The sequence below is a fragment of the Delphinapterus leucas genome, chromosome 4, assembly GCF_059928025.1.
Source record: "Delphinapterus leucas isolate spDelLeu-1000000601 "Yukka" chromosome 4, BTC_Dleu_Yukka2, whole genome shotgun sequence".
NCBI lineage: Eukaryota > Metazoa > Chordata > Mammalia > Artiodactyla > Monodontidae > Delphinapterus > Delphinapterus leucas.
The window spans coordinates 26,056,847-26,084,235 of NC_143132.1; the positions used below are offsets into that span (position 1 = coordinate 26,056,847).

The 27,389-nt window shown below is 38.5% G+C and overlaps 1 protein-coding gene and 1 long non-coding RNA gene across 6 annotated transcripts in view; one reads left to right on the forward strand and one right to left on the reverse strand.

Moving 5' to 3' along the window:
- Positions 1-10,581, reverse strand: part of LOC149749288 (uncharacterized) — a 183,594-nt gene extending 173,013 nt beyond the window's left edge. Inside the window, exons 1-2 of the long non-coding RNA XR_016392970.1 lie at positions 10,187-10,581; positions 7,462-7,500 (exon numbers count right to left, since the gene is read on the reverse strand). This is a non-coding gene — a long non-coding RNA (uncharacterized LOC149749288). The remainder of the gene's footprint in view (positions 1-7,461; positions 7,501-10,186) is intronic.
- The window catches only part of C4H21orf91 (chromosome 4 C21orf91 homolog), a 32,150-nt gene continuing 14,007 nt past the window's right edge, over positions 9,247-27,389 (forward strand). For 2 of the 5 annotated variants that reach the window (XM_030760833.2, XM_089910370.1), the window contains exons 1-2: positions 9,758-10,025; positions 10,566-10,699. In XM_030760833.2, coding sequence (XP_030616693.2) covers positions 9,844-10,025; positions 10,566-10,699 — 316 coding nt within the window. In that variant the 5' untranslated portion in view covers positions 9,758-9,843. The other 3 variants (XM_022574927.2, XM_022574842.2, XM_089910371.1) reach the window with 3 other exon arrangements.

The window sequence follows — 27,389 nt, forward strand, 5'->3', positions numbered from 1 at the left end:
GAAGCAAATAAACTACGAGCTTACTAAGATTGAGGAAATTGTGTTGGTAAAGAATCTATGAGCCTGAGAACCAAAGATCCATCTGACTCTGAGCCTTAAAACAACCTACAGGCTTACAAAAAGCTGCAAAATACACACAGCCCCTAAGGGGAACATATTCCCACAACACATTTCAGATGTGGCCAAGAAGAATAATAGATGAGGAAGGTTCTTCCGGAAGGTAGCGCAAGGGGCTACAGAGAGCAATGGATAAGAATTCCCTCCCAGAGAGTAAAAACAGGATGCAATCAAGGCACTTCTGCCACTGCCAGAGCAGAGGTCTTTTTCTTTCTTTTTTTTTTTTTTTTTTGCGGTACGCGGGCCTCTCACTGCTGTGGCCTCTCCCATTGCGGAGCACAGGCTCCGGATGCACAGGCTCAGCGGCCATGGCTCATGGGCCCAGCCGCTCCGTGGCATGTGGCACCCTCCCGGACCGGGGCACGGACCCGTGTCCCCTGCATCGGCAGGTGGACTCTCAACCACTGCGCCTCCAGGGGTCTTTGAGACCCCTGCCCAGCTGGTCTCCATCAGTGCTATGGACCAATGACTGCTGTGTCTCTCATTGTTTTCTTACCTGAATAGGGGTTTTAATTTTTTGGGCCACCCTGATCACCTGAGTTACATCTGGACCTGAGTGAAAAGACTAAACATCACTCAGAAATCCTTGGATTTGAGCTGGATACAGTAAGTAGATGGAACTTTGAGCTGTCTCCCTTGGGAAAGGGGTGAGTGTGCTCCATGTGTCTTGCATGGAGAAAGGATGAATGTGAGAAGGACATACACAACACTTGGCAGCCAGAATTGCAGGTTATGTGAGAGACAGCTAGCTTCCCATCAATATTCATCCACTCCTTATTCCTGGCACATAATTAGGTTACATTTCCCAGTCTCCCTTGCAGACTGATGTAACCATGTGACTAAAATCTCAGCTACGATATGTGAGTAGCTGTGATACGCACCTGTCTCTTCAGGACTCCAGCCTTTAAGAGAGGTGTGCCTCATCCACACTGTTCCCCTCTCCACTGGCTGAACCTGAGGTGGTGAACAAGCCTTGACATCATGACAAGGTGCCAGAGGATAAAAGAGTCACAAGATGACAAGATGGGAGAATCTGGGTCCCTGAATCACCATGTGGAAGAGAGTTGCTACCAACCTGGAACACCCTCGATTATTCCATGAGGGAGAAATAACCTTCTTGTTCATTGTCACTGATTTTCTAAGTCTATTTTTACTACAACTTAGTCTACTCTAACACAGAAATTTAACTCCCCAGCTAATGTAGAAATTATCTTCTATATATTTTAAGATGGCAAAAAAGAACATCATGTTGATACATTTTTGAAAACTTTTGTCTTAGTTTGGGCTGCTATTACCCATACCATAGAACACCATAGACTAGGTGGCTTACAAACAACACAAATTTATTTCTCACAGTTCTGGAGGCTGGAACTCCAAAATTCAGGTGCTGGCAGATTCAGTGTCTGGCGGGTTCCTACTTCCTGGTTCATAAACAACCACCTTTTCACTGAGTCCAATGTGGTAGAAGGGAAAGAGAGCCCTCTAAGGTCTCTTTTAGAAGGGCACTAATCCTATTCATGAGGGCTCCACCCCCATGACCAAATCACCTCCCAAAGGCCTCACCTCCAAATACCATCACACTGGTGGTTAGGATTTCAACATATGAATTTGGGGAGAACATTCAATCTATTGCAGCTTTCTTTCAAAATAGCTAAAATTTTTAAAGTATTAAAAACTATCATTTTCCAGTTATTCTGGAAAAAAAAAAAACTGTGGTGGAACCCCTCATTTCCTACAGATTATAGATAAGTGAATCATTACTATACTTAACATGTAAAATTTATCAGAATAATGAAAAAAAAGCAGAATACAAAAATATATGCCAATGTGGTACTTAGACATCTTTATAGTGCTAGGGCAATTAAAATGTAAATATATTTCAATGCCATTAAAAACTCCATTCCAAAAGCAATTACTTAATGCCTGTCCCTTGCATCGGTGGTAAATTTCTCAAGAGTAGGCACTCTCTTGCTCTCTACCGTATAACTAATACCTGGAAAAGTATCTCATATATAAAGAGCATTTAATAAGAAATTGTTAAATGAACAAATAAATAAATGAATGATTAAATGAATGAAAAAAAGTATTTTAAAAATTGAATTAGTTTTAACTTTTGTGGAAAAGTACACGTTTAGTAGAAATTCCAAAAACAAAAAAGTTGTATTCTTTTTCACTTACCACTAATGGTATCATCTCCCATCCACAAACCTCGCTGAATTAAAGAAAATCCTGAAAATTTTTAAATTCTGAAATTTAAAATTCTCTATCTAACTCAATTGGTACACTAATAGTTAACTCAGAAATATGTCGGGATTTCAATGTCTAGCTTGAGTATTCCATACCCAGACATCTTATATTTATACAATGAAATATAAAAATAAACCTCTGGTAAAATATTGTGAAACAGACTGTTTTCTAACTTCAGACATCAATCCCAAACTTTCCTTTTATCACCTTGAATTTAACAGCTGGAATGGTGCACATTAGTAAAGACTGGATTTGAACCACAGTGGAAAAAAAAAAAAAAAATCAATAGCTTAGTAGTTAACTCCCAATCTCCTCCCAGCAATGCCAACAATGAATTCATCTACAGACTGGAAATAGGTTTGGTTTGTTGTGCTTGCACAACAGGACAATGGATCAACAGACAGCTTACCCATAAAGTCAGCATTACTGAAACTATAAGTGGTAAATCCCTTTAATGCAAATATTTGTAGCCCAAACTTTCGAAAGGATGCTGGTCTAAGCTTAAGAGGACCCATAATTTTAAGAGAGACATTTTCTTCAGAGTTAAGAATTCCAATAGAGCAGTACTAAACTTTGTCTATAATCCTATAAAAATTAGACTTTTAGAAAATGGATCAACAACACTGAAATAAGCCTACCACACTGCTCAATTTGAGTGTAAAGCAAAAAGAATTCTAAAACAGTCAATTTTTGCTTTCTTGCTTGCTAAAAATGAGAAATAGGATAGGTATTTTACCTCAAATAGGTTATTTAAGCCAGCATTGAATCTAAGATTGAAAATTTAGTCTTCAGAGTTTATTAACCAATTTTAATTTTTAATACATGATTCATTCACTTAACACATTCATTCAAGAAATATCTATTGAGTACTGTGCCAGAGATTGCTTGTTGCGTATTCTAATATACACTGTTCCTATTTAGAAGCCCTGATTTTTAGCTGGGCACAGGGATGCTGGAATAAAGGTCTGATCCCAAGTCTCCCTTTCATCCAGGCTCTTACCACTGAAAGGGTGGGAGGTAACCAGAAATGTTTTGTAGCAGCTTCTCAGAAATATCCTTAAAAAGCAGCTGGTATATATTCTTTGCCCTGTCTTCTCATTTTCCTCCACCCTGCTGTTTAACATTTGTCTCTAACGAAAGGGGCTATCTCTTGCACAAAAAGATGAGCCCATGTCCTAGGGATGACAGAGTAGAAAACTAGGAGCAGTATGTGTTCCTGAGAACTTTGTGGGTCAGAGCCACCACACCTACCCTAGACTGCACATCCCCAGACTTTAATGTAAGAGAAAAAATAAAGCCCTATCTTTTAAAGTTACTTGTATTCAGGGTTTTTATATTACTGCCGTGAAACCTAATCCTAACTGATACAAGCACAATCTGTAAGGTAAGTGTTGAAATACAAGATGACTAAAGCAGGCTTCCTTGCAAACAACCGGCTTAAATTCTAGCAATGAATATTGAAGTATAAAGAACACCAGAGTGAATTAACAATAGTTTTTGCCTGTTTGTTATATTTTCAAACCAACTCCCTTCTTCTGGTAACAACAACCACTTTTCTTTGGAGGAGTTCTTCTCCCATATTATGAGATCAAATTTTAATCCCTGCAGCCCCATTCCTGAGCCAACCTGTTTTCTGCGGAGGGGTGAGGTGGGAGATGCGGGAATGTAATCCAAGCCTGGCCAATTAAAGTACTGGTTTGGCCAAAAAGTTCATTCGGCTTTTCCGTAACATCTTAATGCAAAAGCCGAATGAACTTTTTGGCCAACCCAATACTAGCCACTATAATTGATTCAGAAATAAGCATATGAATTAAACTTGGCCATTTAGAATCCTGCTGTATTAACAACCATCACTACAATATGTTGCATAACAAAACAACCCACAACTCAGTGCTTATAACAACAAGCATCTATCACAGGTTTGTAGGTCAGGTAGGCCTCCCTAGCTTTAGGCTGCTGATTGGACGCAGGTCTGCTCCACATCTTTCAATCTCCTTGCACTGGCAACTATCTGGGCGAAATTCTCTTAGTGATATATGACAGAGGCACAAGAAGCCAAGTTAAATCACACAAGCACATTTAAGGTCTCTGCTCACGTCATGTTCATTAATATTCCATCAGGGTGCGGAAATATATTCTGCCCACTATAGTGAGTTATGAGGTCACATGGCAGAGGGAGGGTATGAAGAAGTGGAAATAATAATGCAATTGATTATGCACACATCTTGAGTTCCGGGTCCTTTAGGGTCATGGTACTAGAAGGCTCTAAGCCTGGGGCTGCATGCATCAATCTTCCAGGCTAAATGGATGAAGCACATCTCCAACAGCAGAGAATGAATTAACACATAAAGAGAAGCAAAGACAGCAAAGGTAAGAGATGGATGAATAGGTACACTAAGTATACTGAATCCTTTACTTTAAAATAGGAACATGCCAGAAAAAATACCAAGAATAGCAGTGGTATGAACAAGAGTTGTGGGGATTCAGAAAAGCGAGAAGATTAGAGAAATTTTTATAGCAGACATTCATTGGAATGATGAGCGAGGGTCATTTGCACCAAAGCAGACATAAAAATGATATTCAGAAAAGAAAATTATGTAAACTCTCTAGCAGTCATTGTTGGTTTATATACCTAACTTCTTTTCCTTGCCTCTGTTATAGAGGTTGAAAAAACTAAATACTCGCTTCCCTAGAATCCATTGTTGTCATATAATTTCTAGTGATTTGATATAAGCAGAAATCTGCTGGGGTCTCTCAGGAAAGCTTTTCCTTCCTCACAAAAATGAAAGAGGCAGCTTTCCCTCCCACTTCTCCCTACATCTTCCATTTCCATCCTCTTGCCTGGAAGACAATATGTTGCTTAACTGTGGGGCAGCCATTCTGCTCTTGAAAGGGAAAGCCAGAATAGATGCAGAGAGGGTAGTCCTGATATAATGAGCCAATGAACCACTGCCGGGAGATGGCTCCTCAGATCTTGTTCGGTGAAACAAATAAAACCTTACCTGATTCAGACACTGTTAATCAGGTTTCCTGTTACTTTCATCTGAAAGGATTCCTAACTGATTTAAGCCTGAAGTCAAGGTAATGTCGGTTTTAGGTCAAGAACAAATTATATAACTAATTTTTGTATATATCCCCTTACAGTTTGTAACACATTTTTGCACACTTTACTCAGTTACTAAATTAGAAAGGATTGCAGTTAATTAAAAATAAAATCCTTGACTATCCAAGTAAATGTTAGGTTTTATCAAATGAGACAGTAAACTGGAAAGCCCATTGTAACTGTCTAAATGCTGAATAGATACATGTATTACTGTTAGGAGAAAGGCAAGATGCCATGACAAGTTTTTGAGAAGAGGAGTTCACCTGTGTTTATTTCATAATGGACTGTGAAAGATGGATTGAAAAAAAACTAGATTGGAAGCAAAGAGACCTGGGAAGAAGCTCTTATTTGATGAATGAAGGATCCACTGACAAAAATAACAAGGGATTCTAGCCAGGATGGAGTAAGGAGTACCAGAATAGCTCTTCAAAGTTAGAAAACAGGGCAAAATTTATGAAATATCTATTTTCAGACACTGAAACACACGCAGAGCAAACATGTCATCCCAGAAAGAAAGGAAACAAATGAGGTGAGCCCTACAATTGCCCTGGTTTTATGCCTGGAGGTACTTTCAAACCATGGTCCACATGAGGAGATCCAAGCAAAGCTGGGAGGAGGAGACAAAGATTGAGTCTGGGGAGTACAAGATGTCTGGAATTTGTAATCAGGAATGCTAGAAAGGAAGAGCTATACACAGAAAGAGTTTCAGAACACGCTTTAAGTCTTCACCTGAATACTAAGCTGTGCATGTACAGGGTGAAGCTCCAAGAGGCTGTGCAAAAATTAATTACCAGGGAAAAAAGAATTACTTGGGAACTACAATATGAACAACTACTGGAACTCATAGGGAAAGTAATAATTTGAGTTTTCTCCAAGTAGAGTATAGAAACTTTATTAAAAACCTGTGACATACAATAGACAGCCTAAGCCACTCCTTAAGAGAGAACAAGAAATTCTTATAGCAAAAGGATAGTCTAGAGTCTCACAAAAGTTTAATAGGCTACTAGAGTAACAGCCTCCCAAATAAAGCCCAACACTCTTTAAAAATCTAGACACTCAATGTATTAGATTTTTAATGCTGCCATAACAAATTAACACAAATTTAATGGCTTAAGACAATACCATTTACTATCTCACAGTTCTGTAGGTAAGAAGTCCAGGTACAATGGATTTCTAATCCTCCATTTAGAATTTCACAAAGCTAAAATCAAGATGTAGACCAGGTACTGGAATGAACTTCCAAATCCATTCAGTTTTTTGGCTGAATTTAGTTCTCCAAGTTTTAGGACCGAAGTCCCCATTTCCTTGCTGGCTGTCAGCTGGGATCCAGTCTTTGCTCCTAGAGCAATGCTAACTCAAAATTTCTAATCACTTTGACTTCCTCTTCTGCTGCATCTCTTGACTTTAGTTGGAGAAAGTTCTTTGCTTTTAAGGGTTCATGTGATTAAACTGGGATCACCCCCCAGTAATCCAGGATAATCTCCCTCTTAAAGTCCACAACCTTAATTATATCTGCAAAATCTCTTTTGCTATGTTACATACATATTCACAGGATGCAGGGATTAGGGTGTGAACATCTTTGGGGAGCTATTCTGCCTACTACACTCAACAATATCACTTTTACATTGTTCAGCAACCAATCAATGCATATCATATAAAAAGCAAGAAAATATGACGTACCCAGCAGAGGAAAAAATAGTCTGTTAATAGAAACAGGCAGCACATTAATATAAAGACATAGAGGGGTTAAAAATAAAAAGAGGAGAAAAGAAACACATGGAAACACTAATCATAAGAGAGCAGGAGTGGCTATATTGATATCGGATAAAGTAGATTTCAGGAGAAGAAATACTGCCAGAGATAAAAATATCAGCAATGATAAAAGGGTCAAATCATCAAGAAAACAAAACAGTCCTAACTATGTAAAATGGCATAACCACATGGGAAAGCAGTTTGGCAATTTATTTTAAAATGAAAAGTAAGTGTACACTTACCATACATACGACTCGGCAATTCCACTCCTAGTTATTCACCTAAGAGAAAGAAAACATAAACACACAAAGAGACTTTTACATTAATACTCATAGCAGCTTTATAATAGTCTCCAAACTAGAAACAATTCAAGTATTCATCAATATGTGAATGGATAAACAAACTGTGGAATATTATTCAGCAATAAAAGGAACTACTATTACAAAACATCATTGTGAATCTCAAAAACATGCTGAATGAGAGCAATCACAAAATAATACATACCATTTATTCCCATGTACATAAAGTCCTAGAGCAGGTAAAACTTGTCTTTAGTGATATAAATTAGATCAGATGTTGGTGGGAGGCTTGACTGAGAAGGGGCGTAGGGAATTCTGGGGTCGTGGAAATGTTCTGTATCTTAATTGGGGTGGTGGACTCAGCAACTGTACTTTGAAAACGGGAAAAATTTTTTTCTGTAAGTTAAACCCCAATGTGTAGGCTTTTAAAAATAATTTAAAAATAAAAAACAAGGTGAAAGGTTTAAGGAGAGTTAAAAAGGCAAAATGCCACAGAAAGAGAGATAACCCTGAGAAATGAAAAGAACTTGTTCGATACAAGAAAATCATTAAGCCGCAGCACACAGACAGGATCTTCATTGTGGCATGCGTGTGGGATCTAGTTCCCTGACCAGAGATCGAACCCAGGCCCCTGCTTTAGGAGCAGAGTCTTACCCACTGGACCACCAGGGAAGTCCCTTGTTAGTGATTTTAGAAAGCACTTTCATTGAAAAGATGGGTAGAATCCAAGATGTAAGACATTTTAGTCATATTTACTTAAAATGTGTAATTCAAGTAGAAAACGCATAGATTTTTCTATTTCAATTAGTGCTTCTCAAACTTTCATCTGCATAGGAATCACCTGGGGGGTCTTGTTAAAATACAGGTTCTGATTCAGGAAGTCTTGGGTGAGACTCGATAGTCTACGTTTCTAACAAGATACCAGGCAGGTGAGGCCAATGTTGCTGGTTCATCTCCTACACTTCAAGTAGCAAAAACACAGACCACTTTTCTGGGGCACTGATGGTTTATATCAAGTGTCAATTTGGTCTAGAAGTTCCCAAGATCTATGGAATCCATTCCTACCACCGGTTACATGTAGACTGACAACCTAGTCCCCTTTCTCTTTGTTGGTGTAACCAGGACAGCTGTTTATGATGCTCTGGAAAATAGCAGCGATTTTACGTCGGCAGCCTTGGGTTCAAGTCCCAGCTCTGTTTCTAACCAATAGATAATCTGGGTTAGTCATTTTTAGGATGCAAAAGAAGAAAACTCTTTTCGTTTCTCTTCTTTGGCTGTTTTGAGGATTACAATAGAAAATGTAAGTGAAAGTGTTACATGAATTATAACCTTTAAAAAATGGTTTAAAATGTCAAGCAAAGTGGGCAAAAAGAGATCAGCTTTTTAAAGAGGCAGGACCTAAAGTAAGAGGTGGGGCTCCGGGATTATCCTCGTGGGCGTGTAAGGAATGCGCCATATTACAGGGGAGGGGCGCCCCATTTCTAAGACAATCTGTAAAAAATAAGCTTCTGTATTTAAGATTATCCCTAAATTATGAAACTTGAAAACGAACTTTTCCCTCATTAAATACTTCAACTGGCACCTAACTCAAAGATCAAATGATACTATTTTGCTTCAGTCTACCGATTTCACACGAAGTTCCACCCACGCATCTCTGGCCCTCTCACCCATCCACTCGTCACTTTTCTGCCCCCGCCCCTGCGGCCCCCGCCCGGGGGCAGTAGTTTCCACTACCCTGAAGGGGGAGGTGGTAACGGGCTCCTCTATCTACTTGCCTAGAGGAGGGGGCGTGCGAGGAGCTACCTTCCACAGAACGGTAAGAGACCCCGGCCAAGAGGCGCGGAATCAAGAGAAAATCCGAGTTGAGGCCGCGGCGTCGGTGCAGCAGGGGACCGGCGGTGCCCGCGGCCGCCGAGAGAGCGCGCGGCTTGGCTATTAGCCGCGCCGTCCCCCATCCCCCCCAGAGCCTCCGAGGGATGGCACCGGCGGGAGGGGGCGGGGCCGGCGCACGGCAGCCTTCTCCGCTGCGGCCGCCTGCGCTGCGGCCGGAAACAATAGTGGAGGAGCCTGGGCCGCGCGGATCGGCGGCGGCGCGCGAAGCCGGACGGTAAAGCCCCAGCTCCCCTGCCCCCGACTGCCTGCGCCCCGGTCCCCGCCCCCCCGGTCCACCCGCCTTCGCACTCTAAGCCCCGCGGCCCCTGGCGCTGCTTCGCGCGGGCTGCCCCGACGGACGGTCGGAGAGAATGACACGGGTTCGCGGCACCCTGAGGGGCAAGCGCGCGCCCCAAACGCCGGGGACCCGGCTCCCAGAGGCGCTGAGTCCAGATGGACCAGCTGCCGTGGCCCTCGAACGCCTTCTTCCTGGGTGGGAGGAAGCCCGGGGCGAGGGGACGTGGCGCTCCTGCCGGCCGGGCTCCGGGACCCCCAGCCTTGCTTGGCCACCCCGCCTCCGGCCGTGCCCGGGCCGCACAGCGGAGCCGCTGCCCGACCTTCCGTGAGGATGCTTTGTAAGCGGCCGGGCCCCCTCCCTAGTGTTCACTTTTCCATGTGCATTTTCCTGCCCCGGATCCCGAATAGGAAACCTCACTACGCCGAGCTAGCGAAACGCATCTGAGGTTCCCACAATGAAGTTAGCAAAGCAATGTCCCGAGCAGATCGTTCGTCCTACCTTTAACAGCGTTAAGTAGGTTGACCCCGGTAGTTGAATAGGTGTCGCTGCTAAGATCCTTCACCTACTCAGGGATGGGGGTGGGCTAGAATACCCGAAAACTGCTTTCCGTCAGACCCCCTCAACTAAATAAAACACAAGACCGAAAAAGGCGCTTAGGCGTAGTGTCACTTACGGCTAGGCTTTAAGTTTTACTAGCTTTGTGTCTTTGCACAATAAAAGTATAATATTGAAGTACAAGTATGGCAATGCTTGTTTGATGGGGCTGTTGCTTTAGATAACCTGAACAGCATCCTTCTGTCTTCCTAGAAGTTCCTAATATTGCCGTTAATGGCAAGTTCTTGAAATTGTGTAACTTTCTTTTTCTGTTTCTTAACAGGGGCACTATGAACGAAGAGGAGCAGTTTGTAAGCATTGATCTGAATGATGACAACATCTGCAGTGTTTGTAAACTGGGAACAGACAAAGAAACACTCTCCTTCTGCCACGTTTGTTTTGAGCTAAATATTGATGGTAAGGACACAGTGTAATTTTATGGCGTGAACTTTACAGAACTATTTTATGCTGAACTAGTTACAAGGTAAAACTAAAATTTCTTGAATGATTGTAAATTGTGTCAAGTATGAAGTGGAGATCTGTTAAAGATAAGGGTTTCTGGAAATGAAACAAGGTAGCACAGCTATGAATTTAAAAGAAACTTTTTTTTTTTAACTCCCACAGCATTAATCCCATTTTTACTAATATAAAAATGAGGAATGAGTATTGACTAGTAAACTTTGCTGGTTTGAGAGCTTAAGTTGTCAGATTTTAACACACGTGTGTGTGTGTTTTGTTTTGTTTTAATATTAAGAAATAACATAACCAAACATTTACATTGATAGGCGAATGTAATTTTATTCTTTTGGCCTACCGTGCTAGTACCTAATTGAGGTGAGCTATAACTTTTTTCCCCAGTGCTATCTTATTATCTGCAACACATTTTAAAATTTTTAGATAACCTCTTTTCAGTGATCACACACACCTAAAAAGGCTTTTTAAACTAAAAAACCTTTTTAAACTAAAAAGGCTTTTAAAATTTCTCAGTAGTATCTCTAAGAGTATACGAAAAAGAGTTCTCCAAATACTTTAAAAAAAAAATCTCTATTAAAGTATTTGGGTTGGTGCACAATTAATGTGTCTGTGGGTATCAGTAGTTTGTCCCTGAGAAACATGTGGGATATGTTTTCTTAATCTTGATGTTACCATGATAAATTCTGATTTTTTTTTTTAATATTTGAGTCACACTAAAAAAGAATCTTAATATTCTAGCAATAAAAAAAGTTGGCCTGCCATTTGAATTTTGAATTGTAACATTTCAGTAGAGAGATTTTGTTAGCTCTTTAGATTAATTTGTATTATCTCTACTTGTTCTATTTATTAAATAGGAAATATCAAATGTTCTTGCCATTAAAAAAAATAGGATTATGTACCTTGAGATTCCTATTGAGACTTGTTTTTCAGAAATTGTTGTAGGCACCAAATTAATATATATAGATACTCTGCAGTAAAAGTCAAAATTATAACCATAAGTAGGCTACTAAAAACATGTAGAGTTAATTATATGACATTCATTTTCCGTTTAAGATAATATTGGTTTTGACAGTTTTGCCATTGTACTCAGAACTGTAGTTGCTAAACATGATAATCGATGGAAGATCATGGATTTCCTGTGGGTTGCATAGAACACATAAAACTTTGGCTTTAGTAAATGTAGCATTATAACTAATTTCAAAGGGATGACTTAAAAACATGATTCTTCTGTAGCATTTAAATTACCATGTCCTTAATCATGCTAGAGTGAAAGATATTAATGTATGTTCTTTAGAAATAGAGTTGGCCCTATACATTCTTTTACATTGTAGATTTTAGTTTTAGATGGGCAAAGGCATTAGAAATGACTCAGCCAAACCTGTATTTACATTGAGGAAAACTGGCAACCAGGTAGTTGGACTGTTCAAGGTTGCTCTAGCAGTGATGGCAAGCTGTTGTTATGTGCCAGGCATTGTACTAAGCACCTTACATGGATTATCTATTTCAGCTCAAAATAGCTCTGGGATGGCTACTATTATCCATTTTAAAGTTGATGGAGTCTAACCTTCAAGACCTAAAAAATGCACTTTGAAGTTGCCCAGCAGTGAATGACAGTGCTGGGCTTTGAAGCCTGCCAATCTAGTTCTAGTATATGTGATTTTAATTCCATTGATCTACTGTCAGTAGTTATTTTAGTTGATAGGGCTAATATTAGAAACCTGTTTTCCTGAGTCCTAATTGCTCTCCTTGATATTCGGTCAGCCAACTTTTCCTTATCAGTGCTTCCTGCTAAATCATTAGTGTTGTTCATGCTGTGATAGGATTTATCTACAGAAATGTAAACTTTCATATTTGCTTTTCTAGCCTGTTTTTAATGCCTTTTAATTGGTTCTTCATCATTGTATAGAGAATATACAAGTATTCCTCAGGTACCATCTTATAAATATTTCATCTCTGATAATATTTATCTCAATATATAAGCTTGTCATAAGTCCTATGTGTTGAAATAAGAGTTGTCTTTAACTTAAAAGACGAAAATTATTCTCAATTTGTATTAGAACTCTATATTCTATGTACACTCAAGGTTTTATATTTTTAAATGCCAATTAAATCGTCATAAGAAAAATTATTTTAGAATTTTCTTCTCAAGTTATCTGAAGTCAATTCCTAGATCTCACAGATACACTACATTTTATATTTACTACAGTGATGAGCTTGTGCATATAACCATTTTAATATCATGAGATTTTTTTCTAAGTATTAGGAATTTTAGGGGAAAAGGAGGGAAATGAGAACCCTGAATTCCTCAAAATTTCTATTTTTCTATCAGTATACAGGTTTTTATTTTTTTTTATTGATTTATTTTTTTGCGGTACGCGGGCCTCTCACTCTTGTGGCCTCTCCTGTCGCGGAGCACAGGCTCCGGACGCGCAGGCTTAGCGGCCATGGCTCATGGGCCTAGCCGCTCCGCAGTATGTGGGATCTTCCCGGACTGGGGCACGAACCTGTGTACCCTGCATCGGCAGGCGGACTCTCAACCACTGCGCCACCAGGGAAGCCCAGTATACAGGTTTTTTAAAAATCAATGGTAAAAAGTGATAATAAAGTAATCACATACCTGAAAAATAACAAAGTCTATTCTTTGTCTATGTCAGTAAACCTTTTTAAATGTTTTTGAAGTTTTCTTTCCCCTACCAAATTCTCAGCACAGTGCCAATCAATAAATAGATAAGAGGGACTTTAAAAAAAATATGACATTTAACTTTACTATTTTTGGTATAACTTTTTTGTAGTATGGTAATGTTGCTGTTACTTGGTTCCTTAGCTTTCTAATTGCTGAGTTTGCTCTAAAGCCTTCTATTCTTTTTTCAGCTAAGAGGCTAGATAAAAATTTTCTTGGAATTTTTAGGGTAGTTTTGAGTCCACAGGTTTGTAGTAAACAAAAATATTTTACACCTTTTGGATTGTTACTTATGTCAAATCAAAACTGCGCTAATCAAGTGTTGCTTATGTCAAATCAAAACTAGTCTAATCAAATTTTTTAAAATGTGCTCATGCATATATTTATAAAATTAAGATGAAAGAAAGAAATAACAAAAGACAGTCTAATCTTGTAGGAGAGATTTCATATTCTGAGCTTGGCTCTAAGTTGCCTTTTTTTCTGTGACTTTACAGTACTTAAAAGTAAACGAGTACCTACATTTCATATACTTTCAACCCATAGGTGATATACTTCAAGGACCTAATAAATGCACTTTAAGGAGATTGATGGGGGGGGCACTTATAATTCACCATTAGAATTACTTGTCCACTTCTAGGATTAGGAGATAGATGCTTAAACTTCTTAATACTGATGGCCTGTCCTTGACACTAAGACGCTATATGCATGTATGATCAAATACATTAATATGCCTCATGGTTCATGGTGCTAAAATCTCTAAAGTTATTTACCGACTACTATTACCTAGGCTATTAAGTCTGGGAGGAAGGTAGCCCAGAGTGGTCAGGAGCCAGTAATGAAACTCAACTGTAATATAAGAAAGTCAGAAATGAAACTACAGCTGGGGGATGGGAGAGAGATCCAGGGCTCCAATCTATTACTTCATACTGTCAGTTTTCATTTTGTACCAAAATACTGTGCAAATAATTAGTATTTGTACCTTCCTCTAATAATTGACTTCCTTTCTATTCTATAGAGAGAAACTTTTTTTTTTTTTTTTCTTTCCTGTACACGGGCCTCTCACTGTTGTGGCCTCTCCCGTTGCGGAGCACAGGCTCCGGACGCGCAGGCTCAGCGGCCATGGCTCACGGGCCCAACCGCTCCACGGCATGTGGGATCCTCCCAGACCGGGGCACGAACCCGTGTCCCCTGCATCGGCAGGCGGACTCTCAACCACTGCACCACCAGGGAAGCCCGAGAGAAACTTTTTTATAAGACAAGATCAATTCCTCTTATGCCAAAGTTTTCAGTGTGAGTTGATCTTGCTAGTTGATTAGTAAGCATTTTTAATGCCTACTAGTCCATCTTGGACTGTAAAATCCATCTCAGACTTCATTCTCCTCTAATTTGTTGAACTGCCCAGGAACTTTTCTAGAAACAGACCCTAATGCAGATCCTTAGTAATCTTTCCAGCAAGAGAAGTCTATAGGTGTTCTCACTTGGTTAAGGCACTGGTGAACCCAATGCTCACTTTTAATCTCATTCTGCCTTGATTCTCTGTGTCTTTGACCAAACATGGTTCACATGGTCAGTAGTCAGGAAGCAGTTTGAATCTCAATATTAAATCTTGACTTAGCTTGGAAGTCACGATTGATTATTAACTACTCAAAGCCTGTCAACAGCTCTTCCTTTGACTTGCTTGTGGCACATCAGCATCTTTCCACTTAAGTAAAAGCCCACCACTTTACTTGTGATAAGGAGACTGTATATTGCTAATTCAATCTGGCATTAACCTCTTTCTCTTGTTTCCCGTAATGACAAACATCATGCCTTGCTATTAACTAAAAGAGCACTTTTAAATATAAAGCCTAATATGCCTTTTGAACTTTAGCTTGGCTATCTTTGATATACTTAGAAATACAGATGAAAGGTTTATTTTTTCTTTAACTGCCTTTTAATTCTACTTTAAATAAATTTGAACACTTTTTAAATGGCTCTGATAGTAAAATCTCATTATTTGGACAGGAGTAGGGAGGGTAGAAGTGAAATGTAGGTTTAATTGATGATAACTTTAAATTATAGAATATTTTTTAAAAATAAAACTAGGCTAACAACATCTGGTAAAGACTTGTGACTTAACTAACAACCCATATCTGAGGAGCCAGGTTCCAGATTCTTATCCCAGTCCTAGTAATGGTGGCCTCTTTTTAGTTACTCCCAACTTTTTCTCCTTTTAACTTTAAGCTGTCTAATTTTAAAGTCTAGGATGAATTTAAAATTGAGATCGTACATGAGTTTCAGTTGGAATGGTATATTCCATTAGGAGTTAGGTCTGGCTGTATGTAATAGAAAATCCAAATAATAATGACGAAATAAAATGGAAGGGATATTTATATGTCTTATATTAAAAGAAGTTGAGTCTGGAGTTGGTATGGTAGCTCCATGATCAGAAAGACTCAAGCTGCTTCTGTTTTTCTAATCCACTTTCCTTAACACATATTTGCCATCGTCAGTCATCTCATGAGCCAGGGTGGATGCTAGAACTCCAGCCATTGCTTCCTTATTCTCAGACAGAAAAGAAAGGACATCTGACAAAAGATACATGTTAGCATTCTCTCCTGTATCTAAAAAGGAGCTTTTCCTAAAGTCCCACCTAACAATTTCTTATACATTCCACTCCCCTTTCAAGAGAAGCTGCTCCAAATAAAATCAGTGTTTTCCAAAGAAAGGGACAAAGGACATTGAGTATGCGCCTAGCAAAATCAGCCATAGAGAGGCCTTTCTAGTAATTAAAGGTTACCACATTGAAGACAAACTATTTGAGCTATAACTAAGACCAACAAGTAATGCTCTGGTGATTCTTCTAACCCAGGAGTTTGAACTGGAAGGGATTTTTAGAGAATGAGGCATTGTATTCTGAGGATGGGCATGCAGCCAGATCTCATGTGAACTTGTTGCCAAAAAGCTTATAAGAATTTTCAAGTTTCTGACCCATCTCGGTACATAAGATGTGATGATTAACGCTACTGCTCATTATAGGTAAGTTAGATGTTATAAACTTAGGAAAACTACTCCCTGCTTTCTCCCAGCCTCTGTTCATGACAGACTAACGTGGTAATTCCACCTTCCTCATACCTTTACAGGAAAGATTGCTTTTCTACAGCTGGATACATCTGCTACTGCTCCACTTCTGCTGTAGTGATTGAGCATGTGGGCCTTGGGCTCAGACCTGGCCTTGAATCTTGACCCTGCCACTTACTAGTTGGGTTTTCTTGGTGAGATACCTAAGTTTATTGTGTCATACTGGTTCTCAAATGTTACCAGTAAGAGCAGTTTTATATTTTTATTTCTTAATCTTGAAATTATTGTGCCAGAATCTAATTCAAAAGGCTGAACTCCAGTTGTTGCCATTTGTTCCAAGAATACTTGGCAGTATAAGCAGTGGCACTCAGATTTATTTGTTTGCTCTTGATACTCACAGTGAAGCTGCAGAGTAATTGTAGTGTGGTGATTAGGAGCACAGGTTCCTAATTCTGTGCCACTGAGGTCCAAAAACTCCTGGTGGGGGCACTCACTCCAGAGCCTGACTCTCTGGATTTGAATCCACATTTAGTAGCTGTGAGACCATAGGCAAGTTACTTCTGGCTTTGTTTTTTTGGGGGGGTAGGGGTGGGCACGCCACTCAGCACGTGGGATCTTAGTTCCCTGACTAGGAATCGACCTGTGCCCCCTTCAGTGGAAACGCGGAGCCCTAACCACTGGACCTCCAGGGAATTCCCACTGTGTGTGTGACTATTCTGTCAGTTCAGCTACAGGTATATGCCCGTGTACGTTTTAAATAGGAAATGATTAATATTTATTTGCTCCTATTTAGTGATACAGTATATGGCTAACATGCTTGTAGAAGTGACTAGGGTGGTTGTACACCCTTACTTTACCAACTGATTTTTAAGCATAATGGAGCATTTATTGCAGCTAATGTTTATAGAGGTCTCTCATCAGGACTAAGAGATAAATAGTAGTATCCTTAATTATATGTGGCAAAATGAAGGTTCTGAGGTCAAATAAAGTTACCCTAAAGTCATATAGATAGTAATTGACACAGAAGGGATTCAGATCAGGTCTCTGGTGTCAGAGCAGTTGTAACCGTTGTGAGAAATGGATATTGACCTTTGCCATATTTTAAGTTTTAAATTGCAGACCAGCCCTGCTATGTTGATGGCATTCACTTATTGGTTTTCCTAATGCCTCTGATTAGTCCTGATAATCTTTGTAGTGTCTTTTTTGTTGTTGTTGTTGTTTATGTTGGCATGCTCTGTCCTAGACCTTCCATCGTCACTCTGTCTGGGCTTTCATGGCCTTTTATGCGCTGATATGTAGCAGATCTCCTCCTACCTCTTTCTCCCCACCCCCAAGCTACACATCTATATATGCAACTAGTTTGTAGACATCTTCACTTGTATAGCCCATAAGTACTTCCAACTACATGTCTAAAGTTAAACTATTATTCCTGTACCACGTGTATCTCCTTTCAAAATGAATGAGTAAATAAATAAGTGAATTCCCCTCCACCCCTGCGATCAGAAGTGTTGGGGTTGGAAGCGCACTGTGGAGAAGGTATGGACTTAGGTGCCTGGCGAAAATACGTGCAAGGCAGCGCCGCAGGAAAGAACCTGCCTGCCCTGGCGCTTGGAAAGGCATTTCTCAAAGCGGTCTTCCCTGCCCTAGCACTTCTTCCTCTGCCCCTGCCACCGCTGTCAGCCCCAACCTGCTTGTCCTCATAGCGCCCTTTCCTTCATGGCACTTGCTATAATTTGTTGTTGTAACTATTTGCTTATGTGTTTGTTTAATGCGCCACCCCTCCCCCATTTCTTATTGCGTAAAGACATGGATTAGAGTCTTTTATTTACTAGTATATAATCAAGTACAAGGACTGGCAAGAAGTTATGAATGAGTATGCGATTGATCAGTGAATCAGTCTAAAGGAGACTTGAGAGAACTGTCTTTTTTTATATTTTTCCCTTAAACTGGCCCACAGTGAAACTCTTTTGCTATTTTTCTGCCCTTTCACAGAATTGCCTGAGACCTTTCTGGAGTCTCCGAAAAGTTTTACAAATTTTACTAATAGAAGAACTTTGTATCATATTCAAAAGAAAAATGTAGCAAATAATACTAAGAGTGATATATGGTTATCTTTTTCAATCAGGAAGGTAGAAAACAGACATAGTATTTTTCTCCAAACACAGAGCAAGAAGTCTTAAACAGAGCTGTGTTTAGAGTGGGAGTTTCTACATTCATTTACACACTACAACTCTTGTTATTCAGAACACCTCAGCATAGTGATGTTTGCTCATAATGATGACCCCCAAGGTATTTGATGATCCAGAGTACTTTTTAAATCAGTAATGATAAAAGTATGTTCTTTAAATCAGTGATTTTAAGTTGAAAACAAAGAAACAATATACAACCCAGAATATCTTATTAATAGAAACATCATAATGATAAATAAAGGATTTGTTAAAATAGATAAAAATGACATTCTGATTCAGATTCATAATTCATTCCTTCCAGTGTGTTGACAAAGATGAAAAGAAATGTTTTATGAGTTATACGGAAACAAATCTAGATTGAAAATCTTTTAATACTTAGGTCAAAAATATTAATATCTATTCTTAGAAAAGGAATGCACTTTTCATGGTTGAAATAATTTGAATAACTGTTACTAGAGAGTTTATAAAGAGAAATTAGCTGCCCAGAAATAAAGAGTAATTTTTCTGTTGCATGCAAAATAATGCCGGTGAAGAAAGAAGACAAAGATAAGTTTCTGTCTCTACTCTAGAAGAAGTGAAATAATCACTCTCTAGTTGGGAGAAGCTAGTCCAGCTGTCAGATACTTAAGGGATTTACACTTTTAGGTAAGTGACTTACCTAAATAATAGTCAGTATTGTTTGTCAGGTATTCTGTGTTACATGCATCATTTCGTTCTTAATACAACTGTATGAGCTAGGTGCTAGCTTATCCCAATTTGATGAATGAGGGAAATGAGTAGAGAGTCTGGGAAACTAGTCCAAAATCACACAGCTTGGAAGTCCAAACCTAAGGTATCTGATTCCAAAAAGTCCAAGTGCCTAAATCATTTCTCCTTCCAAAAAAAATTACATGAACTCTTAAGAATCTAGGAGATATTAAGTAACTTTCAGGCAAAGTTACAGATGAATTACACAAATGTGAATGTTCAAGCAAGGAACAAAATTTGGGTCCCAAGAAATGCTTGCTTTTTAAAAGTTACTTCTACCTATGATATTATTTGATTAATACACATTTGGTGGAATATCCAAAAATAGACATTTCTCATGACCTAAGAGAGTGGGATGATGCAATCTCCATATGGATTATAATCTAAATAGTCTGTCAAGAAAATGTGGTATTTTAGAACTCTTGGATTAGATTGATGATTATCAGAGAGGAGGAAAGAACTAGGAAGAAGAGACGCACACATGACAGTCTTGCTAGTCCCTGCCTAGAAGGGACAAGGAAGTTGAGCTGCACACTGACATTTGCTACAGAATCATACAGGTGGCAGCTGGTGATGAGGCAATTCTTCTAACACTGCTCTCTGTCCTTCCAACCATTCAAGTAATAGAGGCTAACATACTTATCCTGATTAGTCTTCCTCTGAAGAGGGAATAGGGTTCTAAGTAAGTGGAGGCAGACAGTGCAAACAACAGTGAAAAGATTAACACCAGTCCTGGAATTGCACGCTGTCTCCCTTTTGCTCATCTGCCCCGGTAGTCACCTGGAACACTCTTCCAGAAAGAGAGAGAGGAAACAGGTGGTAAGACAACATAACTTTATAAGGCACTGTAGATGTTCAAAGGTGCTTTTACAGCATCTTAATTTAATCTCCACATTATAAAGGATATTAACATTCTGAATTTCAGATAAGGTGTTACGTGCAAAATGTATAAATGATTGAAATCAAAGTGGCTAAGTAACATTGCAGAATTATCAAAATGTTATCAACTATAGTTCTAGTTAGAGTGGATTTAAATTATTCTAATCCAGTTTGGCACACATTAGGATTTAGATAAGGGGAATAAACCCATTAAACACTGAGCCTTGGATTTATAGTTTGTAATAAAGGGGGACAGTGTCTGTTTATTTACAAAAAAATTTAAACTAGTGTATCTATTTCTGTTAGCTTTTTGGCATTACTGTCTCAACTGTAAAACAGTAAGGCAAAATAATGGTTTGCGTGTACCCATCAAAATCTGAATCTCAGAGTTAAAGCTATGTTCATAGCAATTTTTATACACATTGATTAAGTAAATATTAATTGAGCAACTGCTGTGTGCCAGAAATTGTTCTGGTAGCTAAGGATAAGGCAGTTAACAAAACAAACATAAACTTGTGAAGCTTACAAGAGAGGACGGAAAAGACATTAGAATAAGTTATATGGTACATTGGAAGGCGATATAGGATTATTTGCCTTTTATTAAGAATAAATTCAATCGCTGATACATTTTTCCATGTATTACCTTATTTAAAATTCAGTTAGTGTTTTTTTCCTATATAATGTGGAGATTAAAATTAATAGACAGTAAAAACGCCTTCCAACCTCTAAAGTGTTATACAGGTATACTTAAATGACATCTTTAATATCTAAAACTCATGATAACTGGTGGAATAATATCTACAATGAATTTAGTGAATGATAATTCCTAGTCTTTTTTTTTTTTTAATTTTTATTTATTTATTTTTGGCTGCGTTGGGTCTTCGTTGCTGTGTGCAAGTTTTCTCTAGTTGTGGCTTGCGGGCTCTAGAGCGCAGGCTCAGTAGCCGTGGCTCATGGGCTCAGTCGCTCCACAGCATGTGGGATCCTCCCGGACCAGGGCCTGAACCCACGTCCCCTGAGTTGGCAGGCAGATTCTTAACCACTGCACCACCAGGGAAGCCCCCTAGTCTGTTTTGAAAACAGAGTTCACATGTTGAAGTTCGGTGTTATTGGAGGGGAATTGTTTCAAAATTAACATGAAGTCCTCTTTTATTCATACTTCTATATTTTTATCTTCAAATATTAAAGAGGATCTTTAGTATCTTTAAGTGTTGGGAAAGATTTTAAAGGTTTTGTATTCTTACTACTTCCTCACTAACACTGTTCGCAGTATTTGCCCTGAGCACATTTGTTATTTAGTATTAAAGTATCTTTTATAATCTTAACCAAATCTCACCAGAATAATTTCAATATATCAACAATCAAGTTTCAATTCAATGTCAATCAACATTTTGGCTATATTTCTACTACAAAGTAGAATAAATACAATATAATAAAATATAATTCCTGTATAGTAAATCAGACAGTTCTCCATAAAACTCAGCCTTAGATTACCAGTGTATTTACTAACCAAATGAAATAGCAGTCGTAAGTATCTGCAGAAAGAAAATATCACAATTCTCGGTAGAGACTAATTACAGAACAATTTAATTTCATGCTTCTTACATTCTGTCTCTCTTTTCTACCACCCACTCTTCATTCATTTATTTATCCTCTCCTTCATTTGTTTTATCGTATATTGACACATCATCTTGCCTACCTACAGTTATCTTCTCCGTCGTAACCTGGCAGATTGACCAAAAAGATGATTAGAATGGCAGAAATGCTCATGTCGCCCATGTTTAAAAAAAAGAAAAAATCAAGGGAAAAAGCTTTCCTCTCTTTCCCTTAAGCCATAGTTCTTGAAAGAGCAGTGTTCATTCATTGTCTCCCTCTGTCTCTCCTCCCAACTTATCTTCCGTGCCCCTGTAACTGGCATACCTCCTATGCTTTCATCAGTGACTTCCTAGTTATCAACACAATAAATAGGTTCATGTTCCTGCCGTTTTCAAAATCTGACATTTAACATTTCCCTCTTTTTTGAAACAGCTCCCTGGGTTCTGTGATAAAATATCTCGGGCCTCTTATTTCTGCCCTTTTTTCTTCCTAGGGTCACTGCTTATTACAGGTCCCTGAAATACTAGTGTTTCATTGAATTCTGTCCTTGTCTTTCTTTCTTTTTTTCTCATATCACACTCATCTATTTCTTTCACTGCATTGGCTTCAGCTGTACCTCTAAGCTAATGGAACTCCACAAACATATCACAGGCCAAATCTGTCTTTTAAGCACCAGACTTATCAATGTATATCCAACCACCTGCTGGACCTCTCCATTTAGATATTCTACAGCTGTCTTGAATTTACGTTTCTCAAACTAAATTTCTCTCATTTCCATATACACATGCATTTTTATTTCCTTCATCTTTGGTTCACATGGAATTCCAGGCCCTGTACCCCAGAAATTTTGTTTCAGTAGGTCTACAGTTGAGATATTTTGTTTCAGTAGGTCTACAGTTGAGTCTAGGAATTTGCATTTTAATAAGAATCCCAGCTGACTCTTATGCAGGTGGTTTCAGGACCAAACTTTGAAAAACTGCCCTTAGCAAATGAATGGTTCCAGTTTCTTCAGGACTGTCCACATAAAGTTGTGTAGATGCAGTGAGGAATTATGGCTGAAATCTTACCTAAGCTCTGCTTTTCAAGCCATGCACCCTGGCAGGGATGGCTTTTCAGTTCTCAAAGGCAAATTGGCCTGTGGCCTTGCAGCACGGCTGTTCCCTCACTGCTTCCCTCCCACCCACCCTCTCCATGCAGTCTGTCCCCGAGTCCTGTTGATTCTCCCCAAAAGTTCCTGACTTTTCATTCCCACTGCTATACCTTTGACCAGGCCTTTATTCCTTCTTACCAATACTACTTCAAGACCCACTTAATCAGTTTCATAGACTTTATCCCCCTTTCCCCATCGCTACCGCACACCCCTAGTTCTCTCTCAGTATCACCAGAAAGGTCTTTAAAATGCAAATCTGAGCATGCTGTTCATTTTCTTAGAATTCTTTGATTCCTTACTATTTTCATCTGGTTAGGCTGTTAACTCCCTAACATGACACGTAGGACATTTCATGACCAGGTATCTGCTTAACTGGCTACCTTGATCTTTCATTACCCTTCCAAAGGCACTCTACAAGCCAATCATTTGTGCACGCTCTCTCTCCCTTCCTCTCTTTTCCTCCATTTCTTTCTCACTTCCACACTTTTGTTTATCTAGTTCCCTCTGTTTTGAACCATTGACTTCTTCCTCCAAGTATGCAACTGCTTAACTTTTGGAGTACATGTATTAAATAGAGGTGATGTTGCCTGTGTTCACAGTGCTGCTGCGAGGATCACAGAAAGATGATGAATATAGGAGCTCTTTGGTAAATATAGTATGTGATGCAAATGTTCGTGTTGATTTAAATTGAAATATAGAAGGGTTTTGTTTTCATCTCATCTGAAAAGATGAAATTCTACTGGAAAGATTACTATGATTTGTTTGTATATTGAACAACTCCTCCGTTGCCAAAATAATTCATTGTTTTATGTACATTGAGGAGGTTTGACTTTATCCTGAGTTTACCTTCTTATGATTTGGCTTTCAGTAGATTTTTCTGCTCTAGCTGCCGTAATTTCCTTCATGTAGGAGCTGCCCAGCCAATCCTTTCCCCACAGTTTCTTTCAACAGTATGAATTCTGTTCATGTATCAGTCTTTTTCCCTCATTCCCTTTGAAGTCTTCCGGGTCTCCAACAAGGATTGCCAGATAAAACTATACTGTCGTTATAATCTTACTTTGGGGGAGAGGGACTTCTTGCATTTGAAGGTTATCCTTTGATAGATACATTGTTAGCCTAAGGGAATTCTCAATTTGAAAAAATATTCAGAATATTGGGATATTTTAGGTATGTGTATCTTTACCATTTCAGCTGTAAATTTTTTGTTTTACTTAGTTCACTGGAACATACAGTACAAAACCTAATTTGTCTCAGACTAAGGAACACCATTTCCTTTCCCAAACCAAAATGTTTCCTTATGGGCATTTTTTTTTAATGTTTTAAATTTTCACTATTTAAAATGAGAAAAGATTTTTTTTCTCCCATAATAGTCTTTTTTTCCATTAAAAAAGCAAACTATGCCTATTACAGAAAAATCAAAATACAGGAAGCAAGAAGAATTTTAAGATTATAATCCCACCTATCTACCAATAATCTCGTAATATTTTTGGTATGTTGTTTTTCTAAATTATTTTCTGCATAGAGTATGCATGTGTGCGTGGTAAATTGTGTTTAAAAAATGAAATCAGGCTATATATACTATTTATAACCAGTCTTTTAATATATCAGAAATATCTTTTTCGTGTAAATAGGTAAAATTCTACTACGCTGATATTTTTGTAAAAGGTTGCATTGCATTGAACCATAATTTTTAAAAGTTTGTTTCATCATGGAATGATTTTATTGTACACTAGTTCTCCAAACCCTTTGTTCTAATCAAAGTTCTTTTTACTCTAGAATTGCTATGCTTCAGTTATAATACACAGTCACAATATATTTTTTTAATATTTTGCAGTATGATTCATCAGTTATCACCTTTTTTTAATCTTTAGTTTTTCTAATCAAATGGTTGGTGAATTGTGATTGTTTCCCATCAGCCTTAATTTTTACCATTTACTACCTACAGTATAATTGAATTATAAATGCCTTCAAATTCACTTGCTAGTAAATCTCTAATTAATAGATATTGCTATAAAGCATTTATATAAGGAATAGTCAACTAGAATTTCAGGAACAGTGATTCAAATATAAGCAGAGAAGTTGAGATGCAAAACAGATGTTTTATAAATAGCTGCAGGACAGCTTTTCATTTTGTTTTTCTTATTTGTAAGAAAATAAATCAGTCAAAACCTTAACTGGGCAGATGGCAGGCAGTTCAGGAGATAAAGGGCAGAGTGCATATGGCTATCACATTTCTGGCTTTTGAACCCATAAATTTCCTTTGTCTTAATGGTTTATCCTCTTTCATCCAGTGTTACTATGAAAGCCTTTTTTCCAGACTGTCTTTTGTTTAGGTAATGTGTATATTTTTAACCTTGCCTATTTTTAGGGAAGTTTTATTTAGGAGAAAAATGGAACAAGTAGAGGGTTACTTGGGTCAACTGGATTATTGACTTAAAATTTTTTTATAATATAACTTTTAATTCTTTGTGCCACTTAAAAATTATAGTCTAAATATAATATATTTTAATGTGCTAGAAAAACAATTTTAGCTTTTTATATTCTGTGCTGCTGTGAGCTTAGTATCCTGAACATGGATAGCTTCCATTCATATTTTTTTCCACGTACCCTTTCACTTCATCAATTACCTATGGACAAGCTGCCCTGTCCCATATGGTAACCTAACCACAATTTGGTTATTTAAATTTAAGTTAATTAAAATTAAAGTTAAAACTTTAGTTCCTCAGTCATACTAGCTACATTTCAAAGGCTCAATAGCCACATGTAGCTAGTGGCTATCCTATTATATAGAACAGATTGAGAATGTGTCCATCTTCACAGAGAGTTCTATTGGACCTTTCTCGTTAAAACAGGTAGCTAAGTTTGAGAGCAGAATTGAGTGTGGATTGTTATTTTTTTGTACCCTGTTAGTAATAAACAGTTGTTATGTAGGTGTGTTTCCCCAATTTCCCAATCATTATAATGAAAAAGTAAAATTCACTGAGAAAGGTTTTCTTTTTGACAAATCATTTGCAGTTTATACATCCATCAATAAAAGAACTCAGTTCTACTGTGGTACCTTGGTTATTTGAGGTTGAGATTTATCTTTTAACATCATCTCTGAACACTTTGCTGATTGAAATTTGCCCTTATAATTCCTTTATTGGATTAAGCTGCTTTGACCAACTGCTTAATCCTCTTAGCTCACACAAAAATTTTAAAATGGCATAAACATCTCCTAAGCAGAAATATGCTGTCTAAAGACCACCTGTTGGTATGTCTTTCTTTAAGGCAGTGATTCTCAAAATGTGGAAAAAGCAAGTTGCTGAACCCATCTGTATATCGGCTTAGTGCAGTTGCCAGTAATACGCTATGTTGGGTATTTGAATACGGCAGACTGTAGGTGGCATGAGGGGGTGGCGAAAGGAGCACTGTTTATCATAGTACTCACTAAGGCACATAGGACAACCGGTAAAATTTTCCAAGAGGTAGAAGCCTGTCCTATTGTGGGTTTAAGGAAGGAAGTAGGTGCTCCAACTATCCATCCTTGCCTTCCCACCTTCGGGCTGATCTGCCTTTTGTCAGTGACAGGATAGACAATCTGAGCATCCTCCCACTGCGTGTGTGACTAGCAGTAGGTATAATGGTAATAACTCTTCTTGAATCGTGGCTTGGCTGCTGCTTGATCATCAAATGCAGAGTAGCCTGGTCGCTTTGGGCGTCAGAGCGTCATTGGGACAGCCATTATTTACACAGAAGCAATCCAGACCTGTGTCATCACAGAGTCTGAGTATAGTATGAGAGTCACTAACCAACATGGCTGCGGAGCTTGCTAGGTCACAAGTTCCTGCACACATGAAAGGAAGCATAAGGACTGTTTGAATTGGAGAGCACTTACCTAATGTTCAGGCAGTAGCTGCTTCTCATTACTAGCCAGTTGCTGTCAGATCTTCTGATTTTGTTTTTAAGAGAAACCAAGAAATTGAAAATTGTATGTGAATCTTAAAAAAAAAAAAAAAAAAAAACACTTGTAGGCTAAACTTAACTTGCTGCAGTATGGATCCAGACTTCAGGCTGTGGGTGTGCCACCTCTACTTACAGAACTTTTCCTCTAGTCCTTTTATCAGAAATGGGAACCTGATCCTCAAAAACAAAGGCGTAACAGCTCAGTCCTTTCATTCTTAGTGCAACGAAGTTTAGCTCTCCCTCCATTTTTACAGTTAACAGTTACTTAAAGAAGTACATAAACATGGCTTAATATGGGCAACATGTAAACATGCAGTGCTTGTTCTCCCTTTCCTAGCAACCAAGATAAGATCATCATAAAAAGAAAACACCTTAATTCTTGGAAAA